The sequence below is a fragment of the Rhinolophus sinicus genome, linkage group LG06, assembly GCF_036562045.2.
Source record: "Rhinolophus sinicus isolate RSC01 linkage group LG06, ASM3656204v1, whole genome shotgun sequence".
Taxonomy (NCBI): domain Eukaryota; kingdom Metazoa; phylum Chordata; class Mammalia; order Chiroptera; family Rhinolophidae; genus Rhinolophus; species Rhinolophus sinicus.
The window spans coordinates 57,899,458-57,910,823 of NC_133756.1; the positions used below are offsets into that span (position 1 = coordinate 57,899,458).

An 11,366-nucleotide genomic window follows, 5' to 3' on the forward strand; every position below is an offset into this window, starting at 1 on the left:
TTGCTAAAGCACAAACGTGGCAGTAGCAACGATAGAAAAAGTAAATGTCATAAGAAAGGGATTATTTTTTAAATTACCTCATCTGTCAATTTTACTGTAAGAGACATATGGTAAAATTGAAACTAAAGGTCACAGGCTGCTTTAGATGCATGGACATAAAATTAGAGAAAGTCGTCAACAACTTAGTTCTTATTCATTACAATCATTTCATTTAGGATGTCTCTAAAAGGCAAATGGAACTTTTAAGCCCAGAAAGATGAGTTTGTGTCACTTTAACCCCAGAGTGGCTTGAGGTCAGGGAAATAAAGTGATCATATGTTAATGACAGTTTATTCACCCCTATCCTTGAGGAGAGTGGAAGTGATTGCCTAGAATTTTCTATTACTACATCATATACAAGGATATGAGTTTGTGCACGTGTGTGCGTGTGTGTGTGTTCCTGTGTGTGTGTTTGTCGTTGAAAAAACACTATGTCGCTTTCCCCAAAATAAACTGCCTAAGGTCGTGATAATTTCTGTCCGTCCTCAATGTGGGTGCACAGCAAGCAGTGTTTGTTAAACGATACGTTTCCCAGCCTTCTTCACATCCCTCCTGATTCCTCTTGAAGCAATAATCCTTCCAGCATCTAACTTGAGTAATTACTTCTTCTGTATCCTTGACATTTAACCTCTCCAAGCCTCTGTTTTTTAATCTGTAAAGTAGGGGTGATAATAGAACTTTTATATGTGTTAAAATTAAAAGAGATAACCAAATAAAAAGGCACATTTGAAAACAAAGTACCATATGGATACTGTCCATTTTAAAAAGGACAAAAAGGTGTGTAAAAACAAGGGGAAAATGAGGGAAATATAATGAGAGTACAACGAGGCACTGAAAAATCCGATTTTCTCAATCTTTATTCTGTATTTCCCGGTTTTAGTGTGTAAGCTTTGAAATATTGACTTCACCCAGAAAATCTGAATGAAATAAATAAAACCCTTTGATAATACCTAAGGTACCTAAGTGAAATATAACACTATATTCAAGAAACTGCAGAGAAATGAAGGTGTTTCAAAATAAATGACTTCTAGAGTTTTACAGGTCTTCTAACCCAAACTAGTTTCCACGTCTCACCTTCATCATTTCTCTCATTTCCTTTGGTCTAATTAATCAAAATCCTTCCTAGAATGTTCATTTCTGACCAGTATGTCTTCCTGAATATGAATAAGAAATAAAATACCATTTGATGTTTGAAATTATGGGGGGTAATCTCAATGACGGAAATAGATGACTGGTAAAAGGGAAGCAAATGCCTGATTAAATATATTCATGAAGATGTCAAAGGTTTATAAAGCCAATATCTGGGGAAGAGAAGGCTGTAGGACTAGCAGATCTTCTCTGGCAAAGGGTGTTTCCCGAACTATCACCACGATGGACAGCAACAGGTTGTCACTGAAAGGTATGTGCAACAACTCCCTGAGTTGTTGGCTTTATCAGCACTCCTGTGGGGTTATTCATTTGAAATTTTAGCTAATATCCTCATAGCAAGAGGTTTAAGATTTACAGAGTTTAGAAAAGCTATCTAATCGTTGCTCTAAAAAGCAATTGTACAAGGGCAAAATAGAAGAGAGTAACAGTTCTCAAATGGAGGAATCCTTCTTCTTCCATAGACACATGGTTAATGTCTGGAGATGTTTTGAGTTGTCTTAATGCGGGGTGGGGTGTTACAGGTATCTTGTGAGTACAGGTCAGAGATGCTGCTAAACATACTACAATGTACAGGATAGGCCCCAGAACAAAAATTTATCCAGTTCAAAATGCCAATAATGCCAAGATTGAGAAACCCTGAACTGGAATAAGACCAAAAGTGTTTTTAGGTCCAATTTATCACAATTCCAGAAGGCAGAAACTAACATTTTCTGGTTCCCAGGCCTCTTACGTGATTTGGGCAAGATGGGTCAACCTCATGAAATTTGCAATTCTGAAGCCAAAATATAGACGATAGTAGAATTGTCTCTTAAAATACTTTGTCAATTGGGTTTAAGCCAAATGACATTTCAAAAGGAAAAACAGGCTAGTAACAACTAATCTCCTGTACTTTCTTGGTTGATATTTGCAAGAAAAAAAATTAGTATAACCATAAAATTTATTTTATGAAATGAAGAAGAAAAACATTTATCTATTTTATCTCAACTTAGACTGTGAAAATCTTTCAGAGGATAAATGTACAGATAAACGTACTCAGAGTTAAAGAATATCTATCTAGTTATGAATTTCCTAGTACCAATATTCCAATTTCTCTATCGGAAAGCACTTTTTATTTATACATGCAGATAAAATATCCATCCATCTACATTACATAACTACAATGCATATAAAATAAACTTTTGAAAAACTTATGTTTTTGAAAAGTTAAAAGTCTCTTATATGAATCATCTCACAACATCAAAATTTTTTTAATTTGCAGGTAACAGGTTGTTTAGTTACAGTCTAAACTTTTTTTTAGATATTTTTAGGGATTTAGGTTTAAGTATTTTTTCACACAGAAAACTTTCGCACTTGCCTAGTTTTAACTTAGACATTTCCAATTACAATTATTGAAGATTCCATAAAAATTTAGTTTTCTGATCAACACATTTCTATCCCTGATATTGTTTTGGAGTTATTTAAAGTCCAAAAGCTACTTTACTATGTTGTTTCTTTTCTTTTGCAAGTGTAAGTATTGATAAGTTAGAGGTCTGTGTCTGTCCATCTGCTGAGAAAACAAATTGATGTGGTCCCTGTTATACATATGCAGACTGACAGCACACAGGTGTGTGTGATATGACATGAGGAAGTGAAAAGATGATGGTATTGGCATCCAGCCTCCTCCACCTGCTGGAATGGGACTGGGGGAAGATCACTTAACCTCTCTAAGCCTTGTCTTTCATCAATATAATTTGATGATAATAATGAAGGCTGAGGCTATCTCACGGGGTTATTGTGAAACAAAATTTTTTTTAAAAAATTATAATTTTTGGCAAAGTGTCAAGCAAATGCATAGAGTTATTAACGTTAGTTAGCAGATCTAGGCTACAGCATCATTTTTATATTAGCATTCTCTGTATACTCCATATTAACAATCAGTCAGTCATGTGCTTATTCTTATCAAGCATGAAGGTAAAAGAAACCGATCAACTGTGCTGTTCTTGCCCTTTCAGTGTCTAAAATGAAAGTATTAGTCAACAGAGAGTTAAACAAATTACAAACTCCTAGAGAGCCAAGATGCTGAAACTTTGCAGAAACTCCCATAACAGTCAACTATCTTAAGAGAATGGCCTAAACCCTTGGGCTCAGCATTAATTTAAGCTCCACATATTTGCAAGGTACAGAAGCATGTCTGGGAGCAGTACAAAAATGTAGGGAGTTACCTACTTCTCAAACTATGCATCTGTACAAATATAATTATAGATCTAAATGTATACAGTGGAAGGTGTTGATTCTTCCCACCCCAGCTATGGCAGAACCAACTCTTGCTGCCGGCAATAGGGAAAAATGAGACTATCCTCCATAGAATGACTTTTGATAACCTCAGTTGAATAGATCACCTGAGAACGGCTCCTGTTTTTAAGCAGGGTCACTCCCACTCCTGCTGCTGCTGGTATCAAACCTACTCCTGTGCAAGAGCGCGGCCTCCCTGCCCGTCTGTCCCAGCGGGGCTGCCAACTGCCAAGTGTCCCTGCGAGACCTGTTTGACCGCGCAGTCATCCTGTCTCACTACATCCATAACCTCTCCTCCGAAATGTTCAATGAATTTGTAAGTACCACAGTCGTGGCTTCTTCCCAGAAGAAACCTCATCGTGAATGACTGGGCTACACCACACTTTAAACAAGAAAGACACATCAGGCAAATTTCAAATTATGTATCTTACAGGCAAAGAGAGGCCTCACATAATAAATTGTGGAGCAAGAAAGGGGACCGTTTCATGACATCCCAACAATTCTTAAAGAGCAGACTCATTTTTTAAATTCTTATTTTTAAAAATTTACAAAAAATTCTAAGTGCCTTTATTAGTCAGCTTGGGCTTCTATAACACAATACCATAGACTGGGTATCTTAAACAACAGAAATTAATTTCCTTACAGTTTTGGAGGTAGAAGTCCGAGATCTAGGTGTTAGCATGGTCAGGTTCTAGAAAGGGCTCTCTATTTCCCAGACTGCCCTCTCCCTGTGTCCTCACATGGGGTGGAGGGGGTGGGGGGTGAGACGGGGGGGAGGGAGAGAGAGAGAGAGAGAGAGAGAGAGAGAGAGAGGGAGGGAGGGAGGGAGGGAGGACTCTCTGCCATCTCTTTTTGTAAGGACAATATCCTACTGGATCAGGGCTCCACCCTCATGACTTCATTTAACCTTAATTGACCTCAGTAAAAATCCTATCTCCAAACACAGTACATTGGGGGTTGCAGCTTCAACATATGAACCGTGGGTGGGGGGTGGGGGGACAGACACTTAAAAAAAGTACTCTTAGGTAGGGCTGAGGAAAAGGAAGCATGTTGATTCATCTAGCACACTAGGTATTTAATAACTGAAAATTGCACTGCAGTGAATTGGGGGGATTGAACAAAGTTAAACTAAACTTCATGTTAGGAAAATAAATAATAAAAGTTAGCTTTTCTGAGCCCCCCAAAACACTATAAATTATTGTTCTGAGATTTCCAGTATATACATTTAGAACTAAAATAGAAGGATTAGTTTAGAACTGGAAACAATTATTCTCTTTTGAATTAAGGTATTTTAAAAGTTGTATGTTAACTCTTTTAGGTCAATCAAGGATCCCACAGTAGATTAGAGTTTTAATAACTCAAAGAGTCTCCATAAAGAACGTGACTCAATGTTTATAACAAATATGTGTTCATCTAGGTCTTTTTAATCACTAATTTTTTGTTCGTCTTCCATTTTTGACTGGCCATCTTTGGTCTTTGAAATCTTCCTAGCAATTTCTTTCCATTTTCACTTTGGCAAAAGATTCGATTTTATCTGTCAACGCGTTAGCTATTTTTTTTTCCTGTTCTTATTCTCAGTCCATTGCTTAATATTTCTTTAAATTGTGGGCCATTTTTCTGACTTTCTATTTTGTTATGATCAACAAATTGCAGTCTGTATCAGTCGTGAACATAGTAAAGTATATGCATGGATTCAGAGATTAGTCAAAGAAAAGTTACAATTTAATAATGCCTATTAAAGAGCATATTGATTCAGAGCTACACTGAACAAGAGAGCAAATGGCTAAATATAAGTACATATACACTGTGATATTTGGTTCAAATACTAAAGTAAGATGATACCTAGTAAAACATTTAATTTTTCATATTTTTGGTATTTTTAATGTTTGCTTTCCAAATAGTAACTTGTGCGAAGGTTGAAATTTAACAAGGAAATAGCAAAGAGAAGAGTTTGGAATTTAGAAAAGTTAGATGAAAAATACAATGTGTGTAAAGGGATAATAGAAAAGATAGAGAAAGGGGTAACTTCCTTAATTCTTTAGTTTCAATTTTTAGGTGGCTCTCATTTAAAAAAAAAAAAAGAAATATATATATATATATATATATATATATGTATCTATATATATGTATATATAGATACATATATATGTATATATAGATATATATATGTATATATAGATACATATATATATATATATATATATATATATATATATATATATATCAAGAGTGTTAATATTTTGGTAATGGATTTTTTGATTCAATGCCTGAACAGTCCTAACTGAAATGCTTGATCACTTACAGGATAAACGGTATGCCCAGGGCAAGGGATTCTTTACCAAGACCATCAACAGCTGCCACACTTCTTCCCTCCCTACCCCTGATGACAAGGAGCAAGCCCAACAGACTAAAGTGAGTCTTTTATCCAAGTTTGTCACAAAAAATCTGAGGCAGTGTACGGGTATTACCATGTTGTTGATTATTAGAGGTACTATAATAAATAATGGTAATTGCACATGCATAGCAAAAAGCAGGAAGAGTAAGCAATTAACGAAAAATGACATTATGTGCTCAATGAATTATCAATAAAATCAAATGCTGACTAAAGATTGCAGCAACAAAATAAATAACAAATCTATAAATTGTCCATGCAGACAATAGGATGATAACCAATGCCTTAAACCCAAGACTGCATATATGATCCTGTATGAAAACATGAGATGAATTGGACTTTCATGTGTAAAATACAAGGTTTGCAAAATTCATGAATATGTAAGAAATACACATGCAGTTTTATTTGCGGCTTGTTACCCAGTGGCTCCTACAAGGATAGCATTTCTCATTACTGACCACTGCACCGTTTGAGCCATCTCTTCTGGACTTTCAAAGCTTTCCGTCTGATTCTCCTAATTCTCTGACTCCTACTTCTTTTGTCATTCTTCACTCACTCCTTTGCCATCTCTTATTTCTCCCCCCAAAGCAGGTCCTGTAAACGATGTTTTACTTCTCATGACTACAACTATTGCCTCTGTTCTGATGACAACATACCAACCCCAAGCTTCAATTTTTTTATCATTATAATCTCTCCCTTCTGATTTCCTGCCATAACCATGGTTAACATGATTTAAATGATTTAAAATAAACATCTTCATATATTTACCCCCCATAAACACAACCTGTTCTCTCTTTACAACTTTGTTAATGGTACTAGCATTTTTTCTGTCTGCTAAGCTCATTAATAATTATGATAATGATAATAAAATAAAGGAATACGGTAAAAAAGGAGGAGGAGAAAGAGGAGTTAAGATTTATTGAGAGTTACTACACTGCCAGACACTGTAAAAAGCACTTTATGTGCATTACTGTATTTAATCATCACACAAAATCCTATAACACAACGTACTGTTATTAAACTTACTGCAATAAGGAAACTGAGATTTGGAGAGTTTACAGAATTTGCACCAGTCACATCAGCAGTAAGCAATGAGTCTGGGCTTCATCCAATTCAAAACCCTCACTCTTGACTGTTATGCTTAATGCCCCTAGCAAAACTATATTGCCATCCACTTTCCAGTCACTTTCTTTCATATCCTACTGCATGTTTCCAATGCAATGTGTATTCCATTCTTCTCTACTTTGCATTTCCCTGACCACCAGCCTTCTTCATGGACATCGAAGAAGTAAACCTTTTAAATCAGAGATGATGGCCCTCTTTGGAGTCTCACGCATGATCTTTGTAGTAGTAAACTAGAAGGCAAAAACTTCCACTGTGAATTCATTTAATGCTGTTATTCAAGATAGCATTATGTCATTTTAGTCACCTGAATACAACAATTAGACTGTTCTGATAGCAGCATGGGGCAGGGTTGATAGATCGAGGGATCATGGTTCTGAATTCCACGACTGCTTCGTTATCTTTCCTCTAATATTGTAAAACAAAATTACAAAGCACAAATGAATATATTGATGAACCATTTGATTCATTAATATGAATGAATCTTTGGGTGAAAATGATTTGGACCCTTTGTCATTGATACTGGGGGGTTCTATCTTTCCTGAGTCAGGAAAGGCACATATTGGGTTCCAACAAAATTTATCTGGTTTCTCCCCATGAACAAGCAAAGCAGTCAAATATAAAATAATTCCCTGAAGGGGTGAATGGTAGAATTCAGAAAGAAAACAAAATTAATCATACTATAAAATTAGAACTTTCATTGGAAGTAGTTATTTAAATAAGCCAGATTTTTAAAAATTTTAGCAAAGTGTAAGCCAATTGCTTAAATATTGTATTTTTACAAATTTTACCATCTACAAATAATTTTACATGCACATAGAAATAAAAGAGATATTTATATTTAGGTCAGTCTCTCTGAGCAAAAAGCACACATAACCCATTGTATTGTGCTTATTTGAATGTAATTATTTTAATGGTTTCTTAGCACGAAGACCTTCTGAACCTGGTGCTCACTGTCTTGCGCTCCTGGAATGATCCACTGTATCATCTAGTCGCAGAAATGCGTGGTTTGCAAGAAGCCCCAGACACTATCCTATCAAGAGCAATAGAGATTGAGGAACAAAACAAACAGCTTCTAGAGGGCATGGAGAAGATTGTCGGCCAGGTAAGGGGCCTCTTGATGCTTGTTTTTCTCATTCATGAAAGAGGTGAACTCTCGGATGAGGAATTAGTTCTGAAATATCTCACTCTGTGTGGACAAGATTTAGTAATTTTACATGCAAGAAGGGGATGTATCTTTTCTGAAATATTCTTTGTTTTGTATGCTTTATTTATATGCTATTAAACAAATCAAGACCTAGTCATTTGTAGAGATAGATTCTATTGCAAGTGAATCTTAGCATTCTATTGTGATGGTTGACAGGTGCAACTTTCCCTACTCTGCAGACAAATCTACCCAAGTCTTGGCCCTTCCAGGGGACAGGCGGTTAAAATATTTTCATGGTAAAGGAAACTGGAGAGTAGAATCCGCAAGATCAATATTTTCCTCCAAGTATCCCAGGATGTCTGTTATTGAACTTTTGCTCATATTCTTTCTCTTTTCTTCCTACACCAAAGCATGAGAGTGGGAAGGGAGAAAAGAGAAAATCAAAAGCAGATTGGATGGTGTTTCTCCCCACTCCCCCGACTCCCTGATAGACAAATTTGTTAGGGAAGGAAGGACGCTGAAAAAATGAGGCCATGACATCAATACTGTTCCAACAAGCACTAGACTTCAGTGGACACAAAGGAAGGGAATGTATCTTTTCTGAAATGTTCTTTGTTATCTAATTTTCAGAAAGTTGTGTCATCCTAAATTTTGTTGGGGGAGGGCTTCAAAAATTAAATCCACACATTACATTTAATGTCCCCCAAATAATTTGTCATATTTAGATTGAGTTAACATTTGCAATATATATCTACATTTAGATGGGATCATTTCAACATGTGTGAGATAACATCTAAACAGCGTTCTGAAGTTCTCAGAAATATTTTATCATCTAAAGAACAATATATGATTATAGGAATCATAACAGGAGCAATTTTTTATTTCTCTTATTGTGCACAAAGTACATGTTTTCTGTCACTTTGATCATTTTCATAGGAGAAGAATACATCCAACACAAACACAAAGCACATTTTTACCTTGGGACATATGAAATAAACACCTAGATACTCAAATCATGGAATATCTGTTTTCTTCATTACCATGGGCCTTCTTTCAGAATTCACTAGTTTGTTCTGTAACACATCATTTTCTGTTCTTTTTGTTTTACCACACATTTATTTATTCTTGTTCAGATATCATTGTCCCTTGCACAGTAAATTTTGTCTTAGGGCTCAAGCACCAAAAATAAAAAACATAACACAAGACAGCAAATGTGCGTCTACACACACACACACACACACACACACACACACACACTTTACTAGGTTGGTGCAAAACTAATTGCAGTTTAAAAGGTTAAAAATAATTGCAAAACCTGCAATTACTTTTGCACCAACATAATAAATTCCAACAGGGAATCCCAGGCTTAAAAATATATATATACTTTGTCTGCTGGAGAAAGTTATTTTAGTGATCAGAGTCTACAGTCACCCCACATTTCTACTTAGTAGCTCTCAAACTGGCTCACATCCCTCATTGCCAAGTTGTTCCTTGGTCTGGTCTCTCAGATCCCCGGGACTTCCAGCACAGAGGCTGGTAGAGTGCTGAGCAGCACAGCACATGTTCCTCCCTCATGTTGTTCAGTGGCCTTTTGTTATCCCAGTCAGGCGGCCACCACCACCCAGCCCTCACTACTGTTGGATTGCTGCCGGCACCCCCCTCCTCATAGGTACTTTCCCCAGCACCTCCCACCCCACAGACCTCAAAAGAAAGCAGCTCTTCCTCATAGAAATTTGGGGGTTACCTGTCATGGGTGGATTGTGAAAGTGTCCTGACTACTTCAGCAGGTCATCTTAACCTTAGTCATCCCTAGATTATCTGCCTCTCAAGACATCAAGTAAAGCCCTCATCGTTTCTAAGGTCTCTGGTACATAGACTAGATGGAGAGTAGAATGGGTTCAAAGCAGGAAAACGATCAATGCAATTATGGCGGCCTGTTGGAAGAAATAAAGTACTAAGTGCACATCAGAGACAAGACTCAGGAAATGAAATCATTCCTCAAGTGAGAGGATTGAGGCTAGCTCCTCCTCTGTGCCTTGCTCACATTCACATCTACATTGAAATAGCAACGTTCTGGTTCTCCATCTATCTACTGCTACACAAACATACTACATCTGTCATTACATGCATATGAGAAAACATACTTGAGTTGTGCTTCTAAGTTTTGGATCACAAATAGATTTCCGATACACTGGCTCAATAATCCATGCCTCTATTGACTTTTACATTCACGTCTCTTCCACAAAGCTTAATTCAACAATTAGAAGGGTAAAGAGAAACAAATTCTAATAACATAGTTAAAGCCACTATCTTTTTGGTTATTAGGTTCAACCTGGAGTGAAAGAAAATGAGGTCTATTCTGTCTGGTCGGGACTTCCATCGCTGCAGATAGCTGATGAAGACTCTCGCCTTTTTGCGTTTTATAACTTGCTCCACTGCCTACGCAGGGATTCAAATAAGATTGACAACTATCTCAAGCTCCTGAAGTGCCGACTCATCTACAACAACAACTGCTAAGCCCACATCCATTTCCTCTATTTCTGAGATGGTTCTTAATGATCCATCCCATAGCAAGCTACTTTTAGTTTTATGGCTTTTTAATGCATGCTTGGTGTAATGGGTCTCATCTTAAAAAATAAAAGCTGACTCCTTAGAGGCAATTTGTCAAAGTTTCTTATCTTCATTTAATAGAAAATCAAAAGACAATCCATCACTACTATTGAGAAGTTCCTATTAAAATTTGTCACAAATAGCAGGAGCTAGCATTATAAATAAGACAATTATCAGCTTACTTAAGAATCACAGTAAATTATTATGGATCAGGTTATTAGAATCAAAAAATTTGACAATTATTAGCCATGCTGGTCATGCTAACAAGAAGATTAAATGCTCAGGATTCTTTATAAAAGCCAGACATACACGAGGTCAGATAATTAAGTTCACGAACTCATCCTAGAAAAAGTGCTACATACCTCATTGCTGAATATAACTATGGTGATATTCAAAGCACTCCCCTTGGGAAGCTATGCACCAATGCCAGTGCCTAGTGCATCCTTCAAAGCAATTTTGGAACTCTTTTCTGGAATGGCCATTAGAGTTGTCATTGTATGACACTTGATGTCCTGAATGTCATCAAAATGTCTTCCTTTCAATATTTCCTTTATCTTCGGGTAAAGAAAGAAGTTATTGGGGGGGCAGATCAGGTGAGTACGGAGGGTGTTCCAATACAGTTATTTGTTTACTGGC

The 11,366-nt window shown here is 36.5% G+C and overlaps 1 protein-coding gene across 2 annotated transcripts; it reads left to right on the forward strand.

Moving 5' to 3' along the window:
• The first annotated feature begins 1,299 nt into the window (after positions 1 to 1,299).
• PRL (prolactin) lies at positions 1,300 to 10,780 on the forward strand. 2 transcript variants are annotated; one of them, XM_019734254.2, is made up of 5 exons: positions 1,300 to 1,438; positions 3,591 to 3,775; positions 5,764 to 5,871; positions 7,899 to 8,078; positions 10,446 to 10,780. In XM_019734254.2, the coding sequence occupies exons 1-5, from the start codon at positions 1,309 to 1,311 to the stop codon at positions 10,635 to 10,637; spliced, it is 795 nt and encodes a 264-aa protein (XP_019589813.2). In that variant the 5' UTR covers positions 1,300 to 1,308; the 3' UTR covers positions 10,638 to 10,780. The 2 variants fall into 2 exon arrangements, with proteins under 2 accessions (XP_019589813.2, XP_019589814.2); XM_019734255.2 differs by having other exon boundaries at positions 3,594 to 3,775.
• Positions 10,781 to 11,366: the final 586 nt, after the last annotated feature.